Genomic DNA, 22,777 nt, shown 5'->3' on the forward strand with positions numbered 1-22,777 from the left:
ATTTTGAGACAGGGTCTCGCCCAGGCTGGAGTACAGTGGTTGTCATCATGGCTCACTGCAGCCTCAAACTCCTGGACTCAAGCAACCCTCCCACCTCAGCCTCCGGAGTAGCTGGAACTACAGGCATGCACCACCATGCCTGGCTAATTTTTAAATTTTTTTTATGGAGACGGGGTCTCACCACATTGCCCAGGCTGGTCTCGAGCTCCTGGGCTCAAGAGGCACACCCACCTCAGCCTCCCAAAGTGCTGGGATTACAGGTGTGAGCTACCATGCCTGGCCAATTCACCACATTTTATTTTATTTATTTAATTTAATTTTATTATTTTATTATTTTTTGAGACAGAGTCTTGCTCTGTTGCCCAGGCTAGAGTGCAGCAGCACAATCTTGGCTCACTGCAACCTCTGCCTCCCAGGTTTCAGTGATTCTCCTGCCTTAGCTTCCTGAGTAGCTAGGTTTACAAGCATGAGCCGCCACACCCAGCTAATTTTTGTATTTTTAGTAGAGACGGGTTTCACCATGTTGGCCAGGCTGGTCTCAAACTCCTGACCTCAGGTGATCTGCCCGCCTTGGCCTCCCAAAGTGCTGGGGTTACAGGCATGAGCCACTGTGCCCGGTCAGAATTCACCATTTTAAAGTGGACAATTAAGTGTATTTTAGTACACTCATAATGTTGCACCCCTCACCTCTGTCTAGTTCCAGAACGTTTTCATCCCCCCAAAAGGAGACCCTGTCCCCATCAGCCGTCACTCCTCATTCCCCTTCCCTAACCCCTGGCAGCCACTCATCTGCTTCCTGTCTCTGTGGATTTGCCTGTTCTGGGCATTTCAGATCGATGAAATCTCACACTATGTGGCCTTTTGTGTCTGGCTTCTTTCACTCAGCATCATGTTCTCAGGGCTCATCCACATTGTAGCAGGGATCAGTGCTTCCTTCCTTTTCATGGCTACATAATATTTCATTGTATGGATGGACCACGTTTTGTTTATCTTCGTCTATGGATGGACACTTGCATTGTTTCCACGTTTTTGCTGTTGTGAACATGCATGTGTAAGGTTTTGTTTGAACGCCTGTTCCCTTTCTTTCTCTCTCTCTTTCTTTCTTCTTTCTTTCTTTCCTTCTTTCTCTCTTCCCCTCTTTCTCTTTTTTTCCTTTTTTCTTTTTGGAGTCTCTCTCTGTTGCCCAGGCTGGAGTGCAGTGGCACCACCTCAGCTCACTGCAACCTCCACCTGGGAGGAGTGATTCTCCTGCCTCAGCCTCCCAAGAGCACACCACCATGCCCAGCTAATTTTTGTATTCTTTTTTTAAGTACAGACAGGGTTTCACCATGTTGGCCAGGCTGGTCTTGAACTCCTGACCTCAGGTGATGCACCGGCCTCAGCCTCCCAAAGTGCTGGGATCACAGGCATGAGCCACTGCACCCAGCCTGAACACGTGTTTCTTAATTCTTCTCGGTATATACCCAGGAGTGGATTTGCTGGGTCAGGTGGTAAGTTATTTTATGTGTAAATTTTGGAGGAGCTCAAAGGTTCCTCTTTGAAATGTATGTAAGGAAAGTAAACTGATGTAAGGAAAAAAAAACATGGACCAATTTAGAGATAGATGTGGTGTATCAAATAGCACAGGTGGTCAACAGAGTGGTTTAGGATGGCTTGGGATTTGGGAACTGCCTCCAGGAAGACAGGCAGCCACCTTTGAGCTTGATGGGTCACCCAGGTCTATCAGTCTGTATACCCTCTCTGTAGACAGCTGGTCGAGGTGGTCCGTGAGCGCTACCTGTCGGGATCCGAGAGAGCCAAGAGGCATGGCGTCCTGGCCGACTTCTTCTCAGGGACCTGGAGCCAGGGTACCAAGAAGCTCATCACTCTGCCACTTGTGGGGAAACCACTGAACTTGGACCGAAAGGTGAGGTACCTGGGACCCCCATTCCCCACCTGCAACCTCCACCCTGCCCAGCGTTGCTCACCTCCTTCCTTCCCCTTTTTGCACTCGAAATGTCCTCCCGACCTACTTCTCCTTTCCTCACAGAGGGCAAGATGTCCCTTCTACTGCCCCCCACACTCGTTTTTTTTTTTTTTTTTTTGAGACAGAGTCTTGCTCTGTCGCCCAGGCTGGAGTGCAATGGCGTGATATCAGCTCACTGCAACCTCTGCCTCCCAGGTTCAAGCAATTTTCCTGCCTCAGCCTCCCAAGTAGCTGGGATTACAGGCGCCCGCCACCATGCCTGGCTAATTTTTGTATTTTTAGTAGAGACGGGCTTTCACCATGTTGGCCATACTGGTCTTGAACTCCTGCCTGGGCAACAGAGAGAAACTCTGTCTCAAAAACAAACAAACAAACAAAGTACAGAGTTATTGTGGACTCTTCTCCCTGATGTTAAAATCTTATATAACTGTTGTATAATGATTGCAACTAGGAAATTACACTTTTAATTCTTTGGTTATAGCTTGATGTTTCTTTTTCTCTGTCTCCCCTGCTGGACTGGGGAGGCTGGAGGCAGGTCCAGGCTCTATTCTTTTTTTGGTGCTGACTTTTCTTTTTCCCTCCCTCGCTTCCTTCCTTCCTTCCTGACAGAGTCTTGCTCTGTCACCCAGGCTGGAGTGCACTGGCATGATCTCAGGTCACTACAGCCTCTGCCTCCCAGGTTCAAGCGATTCTCCCACTCAGCCTCCCTAGTAGCTGGGACTACAGGTGTGTGCCACTGCACCTGGCTAATTTTTGTATTTTTAGTAGAGACGGGGTTTTGCCATGTTGGCCAGGCTGGTCTCAAACTCCTGATCTCAAGTGATCTGCCTTGGCCTCCCAAAGCACTGAGATTACAGGTGTGTAATTACAGGTGGGATTACCACACCTAGCCTGGTGCTGACCCTTCTCTTCTCCCCCAGAGACCCATTCACAAATCCTTTCCTGTGTGCCCAGAGTCCCTGCAGACTCAGCTTCATCCTGCCTCTCCAGGACATGGTCTGAGCCCCTTTCATTCACCTAGCCTCTCAGTCTCTTGCCCTAGTGCATCCTCCCAAGGATGCTTCTGACCATCCAATCTGATTATGCCTCTTGTCTAAAACCTTCCATAGCTCCCCAGTGCCCTCAGTCTTAAGCCTGACCTACCCAGCCTGATATTCAGTGCCTTCGTGATCTGCTGCTTACAAGCTCCCTACTCTCATTTCCCACCTGCATCCCCTAACCTGACTTGTATAATTCAGTCCTCCCAAACTCAGCCTGCTCTTTCACACCTCCAGACCTTTGCCCATGCTCTTCTCTTGCCCTGGAATGCCATTGTTTTCTGACACATTTTGCCACATAGATGCCCACTTAATTCTGAGGCTCAGTTCCAATGCCTCTGCCTTCAGGAAACATTCCCTATTCCTCCCAGAAAGTCCCATGACCTCTGGCTTTGATTCTCTGAGTCCCAAATGTCGTCTCTGCCCCAGCCCTGACCAATGGGCACATGGGGGTATGTCTGTCTTCCATTGCATTCTCGTCCACTCCAGCACTGTCTGGAGCATGAGGTGAATGAATGGGCTTGTGCGTGGAGTGAATGAATGGGCTTGTGTCCAAGCTGCAGTCTCCCTTCTCCTCTGCCAGGTGGCCCCGCAGCCTCTGTGGTTCTCACACACGGTTGCAAACCTGCGGAAGCTGAAGGAGTTGCCCTATCACCTGCTTCACTCGGGCCGCCTGGAGGAGCTGAAACAGGAGGTTCTGGGTAAGGGCTGCCCCCCATCTCAGAGGACCGAGCCTGGTGACTGCACCACGCTCCAGTCTTCTAGAGCCTGGGGAGGGTGAAGGGCAAACATGGAAATCCTTCATTCCTCCTAAGGCAGAGGTTCTCACAAGGGGCAATTCTACACCCAGGGGATGCCTTACAGTGTCCGCAGATAGTTTTGGTTGTCACAGCTAGGGGAGAAGGCACTACTTGAATCTGGTGGGTGGAGGCCAGGAATGCTGCTCAATACCCTACAGTGCACAGGACACCCTACCACAGAAAATAATCTAGCTCCAAATGTTAGTGCATAGGGTGAAAACCCCTGCCTTATCATGAGAGACCCTATCTGTCTGTCTGTCTGTTTGTCAGTCTGTTCATCCACCTATCCATCCATCCATCCATCCACCCATCTTCTCTCTGTCCATCCATCCATCCATCCATCCATCCATTCATCCATCCATCTATCCATCTAACTATCCATTTATCCACCCATCCATCTATGATCTCCTTATTGAGCCATGAGCTGGTTATAACCATCCATCCATCCATCAATCCATCCATCCATCCATCCATCCATCCACTCATCCTTCTGTCTGTCCATCCATCCATCCATCCATCCATCATTCTATCTATCTATCCATGCACCCATTATATGTCCATTATCTATTCATTCATCTACCTTTCTGGTCATCCATCCATCCATCCACCCATCATTCTATCCATCCACCCACCTATCTTTCTGTTTGTCCATCCATGCACCAATCCACCCAACATTCTTTCTATCTCTCTCTCTCTCTCTCTCTCACTCTCTATCTATCCATCCATTCACCAATCCCTGTGATTCTTAACCAGAAGAGATTCTGCCCCCCCAGGGGACACTTGACAATGTCTGCAGACATGTTTGATTGTCACACTTGGGGTGGGAGTGCTACTGGTATCTGGTGGGTGGAGGCCAGGGTTGCTGCTTTACATCCCACAATGCATAGTTCAGCCCCTTACCACAGAGAATGATCCTGCCCCAATGTCACTACTGCTGAGCCTGAGATGCCCTGGAGGAAATGGAGAGATGATTCTCCACCTCCCAGGATGAACTGGAGGGAGGTAGGCACTTCCCACATCCTCCCCCCTTCTCTCCCTCAGGCAGCATGAGCTGGATTTCCTGCCGGGGCATCTCTGGGGGCATTGAAGACCTGCTGGATGACTTTGACCTGTGTGCCCCTCACCTGGACTCTCCTGAGGTTGGCCTGGTCCGTGAAGCCCTCCAGCTCTGCCGCCCTGCTGTGGAGCTCCGAGGCATGGGTGAGTCCAGATGGCCTGGATAGGAGTGACCAGGACGGGCACTGACTTCTAGAAACATGCTCTCCTCATTGAGTCATGAGCTGGATTTTCATCAACTCTCATACCTTTCCTGTCTAAACATGTGAATTTTTCCCCAGCAGTGCTTCTAGAATTTTTTTTGACATGTGGTATCGCTGTGTCACCCAGGCTGGAGTTCAGTGGTGCAATCGTAGCTCACTGTAGCCTCAGACTCGTGGGTTCAAATGCTCCTCCCACCTCAGCCTCCTGAGTAGCTAGCCACAGGTATGCACCACTGTGCCTTGCTAATTTTTCTATTTTTCGTAGAGACAGGGTCTCACTGTGTTGCCCAGGCTAGTCTCAAACTCCTGGGCTCAAGGGATCTTCTTGCCTCAGCCTCCCAGAGTGCTAGGATTATAGATAGACATGAGCCATGGCGCCTGGCCTAGAATTTTAAATTGAGCCTGGGAGAGCTTTGGACTGAATACTACCAAAGCAGGGCCCATCCTGTTACCCTGGACTTTTCTTTAGAAAGTGCCAGGTAGGGCTGGGCGCAGTGGCTCACACCTGTAATCCCAGCACTTTGGGAAGCCGAGGCAGGCAGATCACAAGGTCAGAAGTTTGAGACCAGCCTGGTCAATATGGTGAAACCCTGTCTCTACTAAAAATACAAAAATTAGCAGGGTGTGGTGGTGGGCACCTGTAGTCCCAGCTACTCGGGAGGCTGAGGCAGGAGAATTGCTGGATCCTGGGAGGCGGAGGTTACAGTGAGCCGAGATCGCGCCACTGCACTCCAGCCTGGGCAACAGAGTGAGACTCCGTCTCAAAAAAAAAAAAAAAAAAAGAAAGAAAAGAAAGCACCAGATAGGAACTATTTCGAGAAAACTCGAGGAAATTATGTAGGTACATATATGATAAGAGAGAAAACAAAGTTCCCACATATTTTTTATTGATGAAATTCAAAATATAATAATAACTGAGTACAAAACTTAGGGTTCAGAGTTGGTTTTCACTATTATCTGGTCCATTGCAAACACATGGCTATAAAAATTATTCTCAGGCTGAGCATTATGGCTTACACCTGTAGTCCCAGCTACTTGGGAAGGTGAGGTGGGAGGATCAATTGAGCCTGGGAGGTCGAGGCTGCAGTAAACTGTGATTGCTCCGCTGCATTCCAGCCTGGGTGACAGAGCGAGACCCTGTCTCAAAACAAACAAACCAAAAAAAAAACTTATTTCTAACTCCCAGATGACTTGGGCTGGGTCTGGCCCTCAGACTGCAATTTGCTACTCCCTGCCCTAGAGCTTGAAGAATCTCTCCAAGTCTTTAGACGCTCTGGCCATGAGGATGTTCTTTCTGTTTGGTTTTGTTTTAATTATAGCAAAATACATGTCTTAACCATTTTTTTTTTGAGACAGGATCTCGCTTCATTACCCAGGCTAGAGTACAGTGGCATGATCTCAGCTCACTGCAACCTCCGCCTATCAGGCTCAAGAGATCCTCCTACCTCAGCCTTCTGAGTAGCTGAGACTACTGACATGCACCATCATGCCTGGCTAATTTTTGTATATTTTGTAGAGACGGGATTTTGCCATGTTTCACAGGCAGGTCTTGAACTCCTGGACTCAAGCAATCCTCCTGCCTCAGCCTCCCAAACTGCTGGGATGACAGGCATGAACCACTGTGCCTGACCCCCATCTTAACCATTTTTATGTGTGCAGTTCAGCGATTAAATATATTAATAATGTGCAGCTATCACCACCATTCATCTCCAGAACTTGTTAATCTTCCTAAAGTGAAACTCTGTCTTCATGAAACATTCATTCCCTGTACTAGTCTGTTTTCACACTGCTATAAAGAAACACCCAAGACTGGGTAATTTACAAAGGAAAGAGGTTTAATTGACTCATAGTTCCGCATGGCTGGGAAGGCTTCAGGAAACTTACAATCATGGCAGAAGGGAAAGAGGTGCGTCTTTTTTTTTTTTTTTTCTTGGTGAGACAGAGTCTCGCTCTGTCGCCCAGGCTGGAGTGCAGTGGTGCGATCTCGGCTCACTGCAAGCTCCGCCTCCTGTGCATGGCAGCAGGCGAGAGAGAGGGAGCAACTGCCTTATAAAACCATCGGACGGCCAGGTGTGGTGGCTCACGCCTATAATTCCAGCACTTTGGGAGGCCGAGGCAGGCAGATCACTTGAGGTCAGGAGTTTGAGACCAGCCTGGCCAACATGGTGAAACCCCAGCTCTACTAAAAATACAAAAATTTGTCAGGCATGGTGGCACATGCCTGTAGTTCCAGCTACTTGAGAGGCTGAGGTGGGAAAATTGCTTGAACACGGGCGGCAGAGGTTGCAGTGAGCAGAAATCCCACCATGCACTCCAGCCTGGGTGACAGAGTGAGACTGTGTCTCCAATAAAACCCAAAAACCATCAGATCTCGTGAAAACTCACTGTCATGAGAACAGCATGGGGGAACCACCCCCATGATCCAATCACCTCCCACCTGGTCCCTCCCTCAACATGTGGGGATTATGGGGATTACAATTCAAGATGAGATTTGGGTAGGGACACAGAGCCAACCCATATCTCTCCCCATTCTCCCTTCACCCCAGTCCCTGGCAACCACCATGCTGTTTTCTGTCTCTATAAATTTGACTGCTTTAGGTATTTCATATAAGTGGTATTTTACAGTATTTGTCCTTTATTCTCTGACTTCTCTTACTGAGCAGAATGTCCTCAAGTTTCATCCACATTGTAGCATATGTCAGAATTTCCTTCCTTTTTTTTTTTCTTTTTTTGCACGACAGAGTCTTGCTCTGTCACCCAGGCTGGAGTGCACTGGCACGATCTCAGCTCACTGCAACCTCCATCTCCTGGGTTGCTCAAGCAATTGTCCTGCCTCAGCCTCCAGAGTAGCTGGGATTACAGGCGTGTGCCACCACACGCAGCTAATTTTTGTATTTTTTAGTAGAGATGGGGTTTCGCTATGTTAGCCAGGCTGGTCTCGAACTCCTGACCTCATGTGATCTGCCCACCTTGGCCTCCCAAAGTGCTGGGATTACAGGCTTGAGCTACCATGCCTGGCTAAGAATTTCCTTCCTTTTCAAGGCTAAGAATTTCCTTCCTTTTAAAGGCTTAATAATATTGCATTGTATGAATATGCCACATTTTGTTTATCCATTCATCTGTCTGTGGACATTTGTGTGTTTCTACCTTTTGGCTATTGTGAAAAGGAATCGCTAGATCACATGGCAATTTTGTGTTTAACTTTTTGAGGAACGACCACTTCATTTTCCATGAAAGCTACACCATTTTACAATCAAACTATGGGAGACAATAAATAATATCTTTTTCTCTACCCTTTTATGTTCAGTGATAGGGGCCTGTGAATTAAACTAACAAAAGACAGCTTAACACGTGAAAGGGCTCACACATTTTAATTTTACATGCACAGAAGTTTCACAGAAAAGTGAAAACTCAAAAGAGTGTTTAGACCTGGGGCCTTAAATACCATGTTAACAAAGAGCAATAAATTGTGAGGTGAGTTCACAAAGGAAGGGGAAGTATTCAAGATGCTTAAGTCTCTGTATCCAAAGTGCTTCCCCATGGATGTGAATAGGATGTTAAAAAGGATGACCAGTGGCCTGTGATTCCTATGCAGAGCTTCTAATCCTGGCCCTGCAAACCATCCTTGAACTATCTGCTTCTCTTTATTCTCCTGGCCATCAGCCCAGGGCCAGTGCTGCTGTCTCTCCTCCAGACAGCATCCTCGGAGGTCTGCCTACTTTGGATTCATTCTTACCCTTTGGTTTATTTTCCATACAGCACTCAGAAGAATCTTGAAAGCCCAAAACGGCCAGGGTGGCTCAAGCCTGTTATCTCGGCACTTTGGGAGGCTGAGGCAGGTGGATCACTTGAAGCCAGGAGTTCAAGAGACAGGGAACAAAAGCTAGGAAAATTGCCTTATAAAACCATCAGATGGCCAGGTGTGGTGGCTCATGCCTATAATCCCAGCACTTCGGGAGGCTGAGGCAGGCAGATCACTTGAGGTCAGGAGTTTGAGACCAGCCTGGCCAACAGGGTGAAACCCCACCTCTACTAAAAATGCAAAAATTAGCCAGGCACGGTAGCACGCACCTGTAATCCCAGTTACTCGGGAGGCTGAGGCAGGAGAATTGCTTGAACCCAGCAGGCAGAGGTTGCAGTGAGCCTGGATCACACCACTGCACTCCAGCCTTGGCGACAGAGCAAAATTCCATTAAAAAAAAAAAAAAGAGCCCAAATCTCACTAAGTATCTCTATTGAATCTTCTAGATGGTTCTCCCATTGTCCTTGGAATAATGACCTTTCCAGTAGTGTAGCCTACATGGCTGTGTATGACTCACTCTCCTGGGAGATGCTTGTCTCCATCCTTACTGCCCCAGACTGTGATGGAAACATCCAAGCTTGCGTGCCGGGGGCCCTGGGCTGGGACTCGCCTCCCCAGCCCTTCTGTGGCAACTTTGGAGCTCAGCTAAATGCGATTCCTCAGAGAAGCCTTGTCTGGCCACCACTGAAGCTTAACTTCTCTATGTCTCCCCAATCCTTGCCTCTGAATTTTCTATCACTGCACCCTGTTTTCCATCTGTCTTGGCTCTTTTTTTTTTCTTTTTTCTTTTTTTAGAGACAAAGTCTTGCCCTGTTGTCCAGGCTGGAGTGCAATGGCATGATCATAGCTCACAGCACCTTCAAACTCCTGGGCTCCAGTGGTCCTCTCACCTCAGCCTCCCAAGTAGCTGGGACCACAGGTGCACACCACCACCCCTGGCTTGTCTTTGCCTTTAATTATGATTTCTCATGGTTTTCTTTTGCATCATCTGTCTGCCACATCAGACTCTGAGCTCCATTAAGGCCAATGGCATCATCTGTTTTCTCCCTGCCAAATTTTTACCTTTAAACACATTGATATGGTTCGGTTGTGTCCCCACCCAACTATCATCTTGAATTGTATTTCCCATAATCCCCACACATTGAGGGAGGGACCAGGTGGAGAAAGTCGAATCATGGAGGTGTTTTCCTCCATGCTGTTCTCCTGATACTGAGTAAGCTCTCAAGAGATCTGATGGGGCTTTTTAAAATAAGGGGCTTCCCCCTTTGCTCAGCTCTCATTCTTCTCTCTCCTCCCGCCTTGTGAAGAAGGGCGTGTTTGCTTCCCCTTCCACCGTGATTGTAAGTTTCCTGAGGCCTCCCCAGCCCTGCAGAACTGTAGGTCAATTAAACCTCTTTCCTTTATAAATTGCCCAGTTTCAGGTATGTCTTTATTAGCAGCATGAGAACAGACAATACACACATAGACCACAAATTTTGAGCCCCACTGTGTCGATTGAAATCTTGGCGCTGCCACTTCTTGGCAGTGTGACCTTGCAAACCCTTTACCATCCCTCCCCCTGCCCCACAGCCCTCAGTTTTCCCATCTGCAGAATAGGGATGCTGAGTGACCATCCCACCTAGGGCTGCTGGGAAGAGTACACGCATCAATTCACACAGAACCTCCACCCGTGTTGCCATCGACGGTCCTGTTACTGTCATATGATAGCACTGTTGACATGAACAGCCTAGGATGAGCTATTTCTGCCCTGAAACCCTATTTTTGTCATCTGCAAAATGTGCAATTGAACTAAAATGTGTCCAGAACTCCACCCAATGTGAAGATGCTGGTGCCTGCAACCATTTATGCCTTTCTTATGCATTCACACAACCCCTACTGATTATCTGCCATAGCCCCAGCTCCCACGGGGACCTAAATATAGTTAATGTTTGTCTCAGCCTTTAAGAGAGGGAGATGGGGCCGAGTGCGGGGGTTCACGCTTCTAATCCCAGCACTTTGGGAGGCCCAGACAGGAGGATTGCTAGAGGGCAGGAGTTCAAGACCATCCTGGGCAACATAGCGAGATCCTATCTCTGTAAAAAAAATTAATTAGTTAAAAATAGATAGATGGCTGGGCACAGTGGCTCACGCCTGTAACCCCAATACTTTGAGAAGCCGAGGCAGGCAGATTGCTTGAGGCCAGGAGTTTGAGACCAGCCTTGGTGACAGTGAAACCCCATCTCTACTAAAAATACAAAAATTAGCCGGGTGTGGTGGTGCATGCCTGTAATCCCAGCTTCTTGGGAGGCCGAGGCACAAAAATTGCTTGAACCCGGGAGGCAGATGTTGCGGTGAGCCGAGATCACGCCACTGCACTCCAACTTGCACGACAGAGCAAGACTCTGTCTCAAAATACACAAATAAATAAAGAGAAGGAGATGGAACAGCATACCAAACAACTGGAATTTAAGGCAACTGGAAAGAAAAATAACGCGAGAGGCGCTCGCCAGGAGTTGTAAACCTTGATGGAGCAACTTCCCAGGAAAACAGCCTTGGGCATGACTTCCCAGTTTAAGGAAGATTTAAAAGCCCAGATCTCTCAGCAAGTTCCCTGCAAAGCCCCTTGATTGACAACCTGTGGCTCCCCCACCACAAGGAGGTGTAGGAACAAATGTTATCACCAGAGGGCGCTGCTGGACAACCATGTGCTCTCCGTACGTCCAAGCACGCTGGCAAATGGGGACCATTCAACATAACATCCTAAATGATCCAACGCGATCACGAGTCCTTTTTTTTTTTTTTTTTTTTTTTTGAGAAGGAGCCTCGCTCTGTCACCCAACTTCTGCCTCCTGGGTTCCAGCGATTCTCCTGTCTCAGCCTCCCGAGTAGCTGGGATTACAGGCCCGCGCGCCACCATGCTCGGCTAATTTTTCTTAATAGCCCATTTTTTTATAGAACGGTTTTAGGTTCACAGCAAAATTGAGTGAAAGGTACAAAGATTTCCAATATATCCCTCCTCTGATCCTACTTTTATTGAAAAGGTTGAGTCTGAGCACAGTGGCTCACGCCTATAATTCCAAAGCTTTGAGGGGTCGAGGAAGGAGGATATCTTGAGCCCAGAAGTTTGAGACCAGCCTGGGCAACATAACGAGACCCCGTCTCTACAAAAAATAAAAAACTAACGAGGCGTGGTGACGTGCATCTGCAGTCCCAGCTACTGTAGAGGCTGTGGCCAGAAGATCGCTTGAGCCCAGGAGTTTGAGGCTGCAGTGAGCTGCGATCGTGCCACTGCACTCCAGCCTGGGTGACAGAGTAAGACCCTGTCTCTAAAAAAATAAATAGCCAGGCGCGGTGGCTCATGCCTGTAATCCCAGCACTTTAGGAGGCCGAGGCAGGTGGATCACTTGAGGTCAGCCCAGCCAACATGGTGAAACCCCGTTTCCACTAGACACACAAAAATTAGTTGGGCATGGTGGCGGGCACCTGTAGTCCCAGCTATTAGGGAGGCTGAGGCAGGAGAATCGCTTGAACCTGGGAGGTGCAGGTTGCAGTGAGCCAAGATCGCACCATTGCACTCCAACCTAGGTGACAGGCTAAAACTCCATCTCAAAAATAAATAAATAAAATAAAATAAAACAAACAAATAAATTAGCTGAGTGTGGTGGTGCATGCCTGTAGTCCCTAGTATTTGGGAGGCTGAGATGGGAGGATTGCTTGAGCCCAGAAGTTTGAGGCTGCAGTTAGCTTTGATCATGCCACTGCACTCCAGCCGGGACAACAGAGTGTGATAAAAGAGGAAGGAAGAAAGGAAGGGAGAGAGGGAGAGAAGAAGGGAGGGAGGAAGGAAAGGGAAGCATTCTAGGCAACCTGGGCAAAGGCTGGAGACTGGAAACAGCTGGGTGCATCTGAAGCAAGGGTAAGTGTGTCTGGAGAGCAGAGAAGGAGACAGGAGCGGACAGCAGAGGCCAGTAGCTGAGGTATTGCGTCTTCTTTTGTTCTGGAGCCCCTGCAGGGAGCAGAGACTCAATTGGCAGGGAGGGTAGAGGGGGCTCAATCCAGGCAACTTAGTCTACATCCCTATGTTGCAGAGAGGAGCATCCTGTACACAGAACTGCTGGCCAGACTCCATTTCTTCGCCACCTCACATCCAGCACTGGTGGGACAGCTATGCCAACAGGCCCAGAGCTGGTTCCGGTTGTGCGCACACCCTGTGCTGGTGCCCCTCGGAGGATTCCTCCAGCCCCCAGGAGGACCCCTCCGGGCAACCCTCAGCGGTTGTCACAAAGGTGAGTCTCCCCAGCATAGCAAAAATCCCAGCAGGCACCTGCTTGCCTGGGGGCAGTGAAGGCCAGGTGTTTGAGGTTGTCTTCTGGGACTCCCCTGTGCTAGTTGGGAGACCCCAAGCTTGCCATCAGAGCCTGCCCCTGCTGTCTCATGCTGAATCAGCTCTCTCTGCCCCACCTCAAGGGACTGTAGATGTCTCATATAAATTCTTCTAATGAGCCCGATGCTAGGGGGTGCCTCCAAGCTTCCCATCTCCAAGGGATTGGTGCCCATCTGACAGTTTCAGCTATTTACAAGCTCATGCTAGTAATTCTGAAAGCTAGGAACTGATGCCTGACAGTCCTCTGAGCAGCTGAAGGAACTGTAAGCAGCCCTTGGAATCCCAGAATGTAAGGGAGAGGAGAGGATTTAGGTTTTGCCATCCATTTGTCATTCATTTTTTTCTTCCTTCCATTCATCCATCCATCTATGCATCCATCCTTTCATTCACCTTCCTACTCTTCCATCCAATTACCCTCCCATCCATTCATTCATCTCTCTATCTACCTCCCACCCTTCCATTCATCTATCCCTCCATCCACCACCCTCCCACCCACCCATCCATTCATCCATCCATCTATCCATCCATCTATCCATCCATCCATCCATCCATTAATTCACCTTCCTACTCTTCCATCCAATTACCCTCCCATCCATTCATCCATCTATCTACACTCCCACCCTTCCATTCATCTATCCATCCATCCATCCACCGTCCTCCCACCCACCCATCCATTCATCCACCCATCTTCTCTGCCACCCTTCCATCCATCTACTGCCCCATCCATCCATCCATCCACCTTCCCACTCTCCCATCCATCTATCCTCCCACCCTTCCATCCATCTATCCATCCATTCACTCATCCACCCACCCATTCATACATCACTTGTCCATTCATGCAATCATCTACCCACCCTTCCATTTATCCATCAATTCATTTATCAAACACTTTCCTCTCCATCCATCCATCCATCCATCCTCCCACACATCCACCCATCCATCTACCCACTCTGCTACCTTTCCATCCATCTATCCCCCATCTCTAAATCCATCTACCCTCCCACTCTTTCATTCATCTACTGTTCCACTGTTCCATCCATCCACCCATCCACGCATCCATCCATCTATCCATCTACCCTACCACTGTTTCATTTAGCTAGCCCCATTCATCCATCCACCCATCCATTATTCATCCATTCATCAAATCATTTACTCACCCTTTCATTAATCTATCCATCCATCCATTCATCAAACGACCTTCCCATCCTTTCATCCATCCATCCACCCACCCTTCCATCCACTCACCCACCTACACAGCTTTCCTTCCATCCATCCACTCACCCATCCATTCATCCATTCATTCATCCTTCAACCCTTTCTTTCTTCCTTCCTTCCTCTCTTCTATCCACCCATCAGTCATCCACCCCTCTACCCACTTATCTTTCCATTTTCTTCATCTGATCATCTTCCATTCATTCACTTACGCCTCCACCCATCCACACACTTAGCCATTCATCAACTTTCTCACTTCAATTTCATCGAGAAACTGATTCCTCCATCTACCCATCTACCTGCCCATCCATTCACCCACTCACTCATCCAACTAGCCACCTGTCTACCCACTCATTTGCCTCCATTCACCCATCTATTTATCTGTCCACCCACAATCTCTCACATTGATTGTGAGACCACTGAGTTCACTTGTGGTTCAAATGTCAGAGCTCCTCACTGTGCCACATGACCTGGCAGTGAGAGCTGCACTCCCCAGGCACATTATTTTCAAAATAGAAATGCTAAGAGACACTAAGTACAATGCATGGAGGAGTTGATTTAGGGGCAGCCACTAGAATGCTGTGTTGAGGATTCTAAGACTGAAGCTAGCTTAGTGGGAAAGAGTGTGTATTTGTCAGAATATAGGCTCAGATGTTGTAAAAAAAAATGGCCAAAATATCAGTGGCTTAAATAAGATAGGAGTTTAATTCTCTCTTATGAAATAGTTCAAGCAAAAGCAGAGGCAAAAGGGAGTCTTTAGGTGTCTGGGACCCATACACTTTCAATCTGGCTGCTCTGCCATTTTCAGTGTAGGGCTGTCCTCATTGGCCCAATATAGCTGCTCCAACTCCTACCATCAAGATGGCATTCCAGCCAGTGGGGAATAGGAGAAGCAGATGGCAGGCCTCTTCATTTTAAGGGCACGACCTGGAAGCAGAACTAAATATTTCCACTCCTGTCTCATTGGCAAGAACTTGGATATCTCCAACTGTAAGGAAGCCTGGGAAATATGTTTTTATATTTTTATTTTTATTTTTACTTTTTATATGGAGTTTTGCTCTTGTCGCCCAGGCTGGAGCGCAGCGGCGCAATCTCGGCTCACTGCACCTCTGCTTCCTGGATTCAAGCCATTTTCCTGCCTCAGCCTCCCAAGCAGCTGGGATTACAGGCACATGCCACCATGCCTGGCTAATTTTTGTATTTTTGGTAGAGACAGGGTTTCACCATGTTGGCCAGGCTGGTCTCAAACTCCTGATCTCAGGTGATCGCCTACCTTGGCCTCCCAAAGTGCTGGGATTACAGGGGTGAACCACTGTGCTCAGCCAGGGAAATATGGTCTTTGTGCGGATAACTATGTACTCAGCTAAAACCTATGGGCTTTTCGGTTTTATTACTAAAGGTGAGATGATAGAATGACTATGGGGGCACAAATCGCACATAGTGCTGTGATTAATGATGTCTGTCATGGCACAGACATAGGAAGTTACAGCTTAGCGTGACATTTTTCTCATCTCTGGGGCAGGGAAATGTTCTGTGTTTCAGGTCCACTGTGCCCCATTGTACATCCTCTAGTTCTGTTAAAGTTGAGAAAGTTCTTACCCATGTGGGCTTCAGTTTGTTCATTTTTAAAATGAAAAGTATGGCTAGGCATGGTGGCTCACGCCTATAATCCCAGCGCTTTGGGAGGTTGAGGCAGGTGGATCATGAGGTCAGGAGTTCAAGACCAGCCTGGCCTACATGGTGAAACCCTGTCTCTACTAAAAATACAAAAATTAGCCAGGTGTTGTAGCGGACACCTGTAATCCCAGCTACTCTGGAGGCTAAGGCAGGAGAATTGCTTGAAACTGGAAGGCAGAGGTTGCAGTGAGTGGATATCGTGCCACTGCACTCCAGCCTGGGCGAAAGAGTAAAACTCCGTCTCAAAAAAAAAAAAAAAAAAAAAGTATGAGTTAATATTTCCAAGGTCACACAATGAGTGCATAAGAAAAAAAGTAAAAGGGGCTGAGCACAGTGATTTTTGCCTATAATCCCAGCTCTTTGGGAGGCCAAGGCAAGAGGATCTCTTGGGCCCAGATGTTCAAGACCAGCCTGGGCAACATAAGGAGACCCTGTCTCTACAAAAAGTTAAAAAAAAAAAAAAAATGCTGGTCATGGTGGCATGTGCCTATAGTCTCAGCTACTCAGGAGGCTAAGATGGGAGAATGGCTTGAGCCCAAGAGTTCGAGGCTGCAGTGAGCTGTGATTGTGGAACTGCACTCCAGCCTGGGTGATAGAGTGAGACCCTATCTGGAAAAAAAAAAAAAAGAAGAAGAAAAGGAAGGGAAGGAGAGTGGGGAGGGGAAGGGAGGGAAAGGAGAGGGAAGAGGGAAGGAACTGGAGGGAAGGGAAAGGGGAGGGAAGAGGAAAGGGAAGGGGAAAGGGGAAGAAAGGGAAGGGCAGGGAAGGGGAGGGGAAAGGGGAGGGAAGGGGAGGGGAAAGGGGAGGGAAGGGAAGGGGAAAGGGGAAGAAAGGGAAGGGGAGGGAAGGGGAGGGGAAAGGGGAGGGAAGGGGAGGGGGGGGAAGGGGAGGGGAGGGGAGGGGAGGGAAGGGGAGGCAAGGGGAAGGGAAAGGGGAGGGAAGGGGAAAGGAAAGGGGAAGGAAGGGGAGGGGAGGGAAAGGAAGGGAAGAGAAGAGGAGGAAAGGGGAGGAGAAAGAGGAGGGAAGGGAAGGGGAGGGGAAAGAGGAGAGAAGTGGAGGGAGGGGAAGGGAGGGGAGGGAAGGAGAGGGAAAGGGAGGAAAGGGGAAGGGAAAGGGGAAGGAAGGGAAGGAAAGGAGAGGGAATGGGAGGGGAGGGAAGAGGAGGGAAGGGGAAGGGAAAGGAGAGGAAAGGGGAGGGGAGGGATGAGAAAGGGACGGGAGTGAAGAGGGAGAGAAGGGGAGGGGAAGGAGGGGAGGGGAAAGTGGAGGGGAGGGGAAAGGGGAGGGAAGTGGAGGGGAAAGGGGAGGGAAGGGGAAGGGAAAGGGGAGAGCAAGGGAAAGAGGAGGGAAGGAGAAAGGGGAGGGAAGGGAAGGGAAGAGAAGGGGAGGGAAAGGAAGGAGAGGGGAGGGAATGAGAGGGTAGGGAACAGGAGGGAAGGGGAAGGGAAGGGAAGAGAAGGGGAGGGAAAGGAAGGAGAGGGGAGGGAATGAGAGGGTAGGGAACAGGAGGGAAGGGGAAGGGAAAGGGGAGGCAAGGGAAGGGGAGGGGAGGGCAGGGGAGGGAAAGGGAAAGGGGAGGAAAGGGAAAGGAAAGGGAGGGGAGGGACGAGGGAGAGAAGCGGAGGGGAAGGAAGGGGAGGGGAAAGGGAAGGGAAGAGGGGGAAGGGGAGGGGAGAGGAAAGGGGAAGGAAAGAGAAAGGGGAGGGGAAGGAAGGGAAAGGGAGGAAAGGGAAAGGGAAGGAAGGGGAGGAAGGGGGAGGGAAGGGAAAGGGAGGGAAGGGGAGGAGAAGAAAGGAAAAGAAAACAAATCCCATCTCCTCACTCTCTGTCCTGATGAGGTGGAAAGAAAATTCTGTATTCTCAGAGCTTGACGGGCTCTGATTCAGCACCACCCATTTTACACATGTAGGAGAGGCACAGAGAAGGAAAAGGACTTCCTTTCTTTACTCCAGGACATTCAGAAAGTTCCGTTTCTTAATGTCTAGGCCCACGTTTTCTCCAATATATCTTGGCCCTTCTCTCTCTACAGTGATATTTTAATCAAACTCCACCAGGAAGAGAGCCTTGGGGTGTGTTTGCCCAATTCATTGGCAAATATATATATTTTTTCTTTAGGACATCAGCCCTTGCTTTTCTACACCAATTGAACTCAGAGATGTCAAAAACATAATCCTCATTCTCAGCCAATATAATTTCTTTCTTTCTTTTCTTTTCTTTCTTCTTCTTCTTCTTTTTTTTTTTTTTTTTTTTTTTTGTTGCTGTTGTTGTTGTTGAGACAGAGTCTCCCTCTCTCACCCAGGTTGGAGTGCAGTGGTGTGATCTCAGCTCACTGCAACCTCCACCTCCTGGGCTCAAGTCATTCTCTGGCCTCAGCCTCCCAAGTAGCTGGGATTACAGGTGTGCTTCACTATGCCTGGCTAATTTTTATATTTTTAGTAGAGACTGGGTTTCTCCATGTTGGACAGGCTGGTCTTGAACTCCTGACCTCAAGTGATCCGCCCACCTCGGCCCCCCAAAGTTTGGCCTCCCAAACTATCGGCCTCCCAAAGTGCTGGGTGGCATGAGCCACCGTGCCCGGCCATGGCCAATGTGATTTTGTTTCTGAGTTTTCTTCAACTAAGGCAGGGTTTCTCAGCCATGGCATTGCTGACTTCTGGGGCTGAATCTTTCTCTGGGATGGGGTTGTTACGCATTGCTGGGTGTTGAGCAGCATCCCTGGCCTGCACCCACCAGATGGCAGTAGTGTCCTTGAGCATCCTTGTCCCCATTGTGGCACCTCAAGATGTCTCCAGAAACCGATATGTGTCCGCTGGGTGAGCACTGCTAGACTAGACAGACACTTATGACCACACTGTGATGCAGTCCCCTTCCCTACCTAAGAGTGAAGTGAATGTCACAGGCCAGAGTGTGAATCTGTGCATCTGAGTCTGTGAATCTAATCCTTGCTGTGCAGCTTTGGGCAAGGGACCAAATCTCTCCGTGCCTCAGTTGTTTTATCTGTGAAGTGGGGGGCTCATTAGAGGACCCCATAGCTGAATACTTGGACACAGGAACTGAGATCATTGCTGTTGCCTCTGTGTGGCTGCAGGCATCACCGCCATGGCATGGGGTGTGGAGGAGAAGCTGCTGGTGATTGGCACCCAGGATGGCATCATGGCTGTGTGGGACATGGAAGAGCAGCATGTGATCCACATGCTAACTGGACACACAGGTGAGACTTGGGAAGTGGGCTTTGTGGTCAGCTTCCATAGTGAAGAGTCGGTTCTCAGAGCCCCTTCCCCACAGATTCACTTCTCTGTATTGAAACCCTGGCCTTTGTTCCTGCATCACTTAGCTATAGTTGCATAATGAACCATCCCCAAACACAGTAGTTTCGAACAAGCCATTTCTTTTTCTTTTTAAATATGGGATCTCACTGTATTGCGCAGGCTGGAGTGCAGTGGTGTGTTTATAACTCACTGCAGCCTCAAACTCCTGGGCCAAGTGATCCTCCTGCCTCAGCCTCCTGAGTAGCTGGGACTACAAGCACATACCACTATACCCAGCTAATTTTTTAATGTTTTTAGAAATGGGGTCTTGCTATGTTGCCCAGGCTGGTCTGAAACTCTTGTGCTCAAGTGATCCTCCCTCCTTAGCCTACCAAGTAGCTGGGATTACAAATTTGAGCCACAAACAAGCTATTTCTTTAGCTCACTTCCTGTGCATTGGCAATGCAGGCTGGACACAGCTGGGCAGTTTTCTGCTCTCAGCTGGGCTTGCTCATGTATCTGCAGTCAGTCAGTGGATTATCTAGGAGCTGGCTGAATCTGAATGTTTTCAAATGAGGCAACTCAACTTTGCTCCACGTGGTCTGTCATCATTCAGCGTCCTTCAGGTCTCTCATCCCCAGCAAAGGCAGGGTTTCTTTTTTTTTTTTTGAGACGGAGTCTTGCTCTGTCGCCCAAGCTAGAGTGCAGTGGTGCAATCTCGGCTCACTGTAAGCTCTGCCTCCCAGGTTCACGCCATTCTCCTGCCTCAGCCTCCCGAGTAGCTGGGACTACAGGCGCCCGCCACCATGCCCGGCTAATTTTTTATATTTTTTAGTAGAGACGGGGTTTCACCGTGTTAGCCAGGATGGTCTCAATCTCCTGACCTTGTGATCCACCCACCTCGTCCTCCCAAAGTGCTGGGATTACAGGCGTGAGCCACCGTGCCCAGCCAAAGGCAGGGTTTCAAGAAAACAAGTAGGCACTCACAGAATCTCTTAAGCCTGGACTTGGAGTTGGCACCTGGTCACATTCACATTCTCTTGACCAAAGGAATTCACAAGAGCAGTCCAGTAGGGAAATATGCTAAATAGGCTTTCTGCCTTCTTTTCTTTTCTCTTTCCTTTCCTTTCCTTTCCTTTCTCTTCTCTTTTCTTTTCTTTTTTCTTTTCCTTTTCTTTTTTTCATTCTTTTATTCTGACAGGGTGTTGCTCTGTTGCCCAAGCTGGAGTGCAGTGGCACAATCTCAGTTCACTGCACTCTCAGCCTCCTGGGCTCAAGCAATCCTCCCATCTCAGCCTCTTGAGTAGCTGGGACTGCAGACACACACCACCACACCTGGCTAATTTTTGTATTTTTTGGTAGAGACAGGGTCTCACTATGTTGCTCAGGCTGGTCTCAAGCTCCTGAGCTCAAGCAATCCTCTCGCCTTGTCCTCCCAAAGTGCTGAGATTACAGGTGTGAGCCACTACACCCAGCCTAGGCTTCATTTTTTGATGGGAGGAGCTGCAAAGTCACATTGCCAAGGGTGTGGATCAGTAAGGGTAAAGAATTGTGGTCCTTTTTGCATTTGTCGACCTCAGATCCTAAGTAAGGTTGTTTATTTCTACGTAGTCCCTTAACAGATATGGCTTATTTCTATAATCAATTGTTGAGTGCCTGCTGAGTACCAGGTCCTGTTCTAGATGCTGAAGAGAGATAGACGAGGGTCAGGACTAGGATGGAAAACTACTCATTCTTGAAGACTAATCTCAAGGGTCCTCCCTTTGGGAGAGATGATTCCCACAGTAGAGTTCATAACTAGCTACCTTGTGCTCTCCTGCAGCTTGATATACATAGGACCACATTGGCTAAGACCAGTTGGCTGGGCGTGGTGGCTTATCCCAGCACTTTAGGAGGCTGAGGCAGGCAGATCATTTAAGCTCAGGATTTTGAGACCAGCTTGGGCAACATGGTGAACCCACATCTCTACAAAAAATGCAAAAATTAGCCAGGCATGGTGGTGCACACCTGTAGTCCCAGCTACTTGGGAGGCTGGGGCATGAGAATCGCTTGAGCCCAGGAGATTGGGGCTACAGTGAGCTGTGATTACACCACTGTACTCTAGCCTGTGCAACACAGCGAGACCCTATCTCAAAAAAAAAAAAAAAAAAAAGCAAGACTACATTTATTTGTTGACCTGAGATCTTATTACTATTGTTTGAGGGCAAGGGTTATGTTTTATTCAACATACTCCATGCTTATTTGTTGAATAAATAAGTTAAAATATCCCATGTGTTTAAAAAATACATTTAACAGAATCAAGCCATAGAAAATTAGCTTTAGAAAGAATCTAATCTAGGCCAGGTGCAGTGGCTCCTGCCTGTAATCTCAGCACTTTGGGAGGCCTAGGCGGGTGGATCACAAGGTCAGGAGATCGAGACCATCCTGGCTAACACGGTGAAACCCTGTCTCTACTAAAAATACAAAAAAAATTAGCTGGGTGTGATGGTGGGTGCCTGTAGTCCCAGCTACTCGAGAGGCTGAGGCAGGAGAATGGCATCAACCCAGGAGGTGGTGCTTGCAGTGAGCCGAGATTGCCCCACTGCACTCCAGCCTGGGTGACAGAGTGAGACTCTGTCTCAAAAAAAAAAAAAAAAAAAAAGAATCTAATCTAACCCTTTTATCTAATTAAGAAAACAGGTTGGGCATTTTATTTAATTAAGAAAACAGGACTCACACCTGTAATCCCAGCTCTTTGAAGATGGGAGGATCACTTGAGGCCCAGAATTCAAGACCAGCCTGTGCAACATAGCAAGACCTCACCTCTAAAAAAAAAAAAAAAAAAAAAAAAAGTGTTTTAAATTAGCCAGGCATGGTGGTGTGCACCTGCACTCCCAGCTACGTGAGAGGCTGAGCCAAGAGGATTGCTTGAGTCCAGGAGTTGGAGGCTGCAGTGAGCCATGTTTGCACCACTGTATTCCATCCTGGGTGACAGAGTGAGACCCTGTTTCCAAAAAACCAAACAAACAGAAAAATGGGTGGGGGTGGAGAAGGTCTAAAGAGCTGAATCAAATTTCTATTAGAGATGACATATTCAAATTTTTAAAAAATGTAAAGGGATGCCCTAAAAGGCTCAATTGACAAGATACATAATATTATGACACAATCTTTTGAAAAATCAAAAGTTTAATTGGCCCTCCATATCTGTGGGTTTTGCATCTATAGATTCAACCAACTGTGGATTGAAAATATTTGGAAAAGCTGGATGCAGTGGTGTGTGCCTGTAGTCCCAGCTACAAGGAGGAGGATGCCTTGAGCCCGGGTGTTTGAGTTCAGCCTGGGCAACGGAGTGAGATCCTGTCTTTTGGTTGTTGTTGGCTGTGTTTCTTCTTCTTTCTTTCTTTTTCCATCCTTCTTTCCTTCCTTCTTTCCTT

General features: G+C 48.4%; 1 protein-coding gene across 11 annotated transcripts in view; it reads left to right on the plus strand.

Annotated features, from left to right (window-relative positions):
• The window catches only part of NWD1 (NACHT and WD repeat domain containing 1), a 99,018-nt gene that overhangs the window by 41,226 nt on the left and 35,015 nt on the right, over positions 1-22,777 (plus strand). For all 11 annotated transcript variants that reach the window (XM_016935409.3, XM_024351186.2, XM_024351187.2 and 8 more), the window contains 5 exons: positions 1,747-1,906; positions 3,587-3,704; positions 4,845-5,003; positions 12,932-13,129; positions 19,205-19,327. In XM_016935409.3, coding sequence (XP_016790898.3) covers positions 1,747-1,906; positions 3,587-3,704; positions 4,845-5,003; positions 12,932-13,129; positions 19,205-19,327 — 758 coding nt within the window. The remainder of the gene's footprint in view (positions 1-1,746; positions 1,907-3,586; positions 3,705-4,844; positions 5,004-12,931; positions 13,130-19,204; positions 19,328-22,777) is intronic.

Source organism: Pan troglodytes, chromosome 20 (genome assembly GCF_028858775.2).
Source record: "Pan troglodytes isolate AG18354 chromosome 20, NHGRI_mPanTro3-v2.0_pri, whole genome shotgun sequence".
Taxonomy (NCBI): Eukaryota; Metazoa; Chordata; class Mammalia; order Primates; family Hominidae; genus Pan; species Pan troglodytes.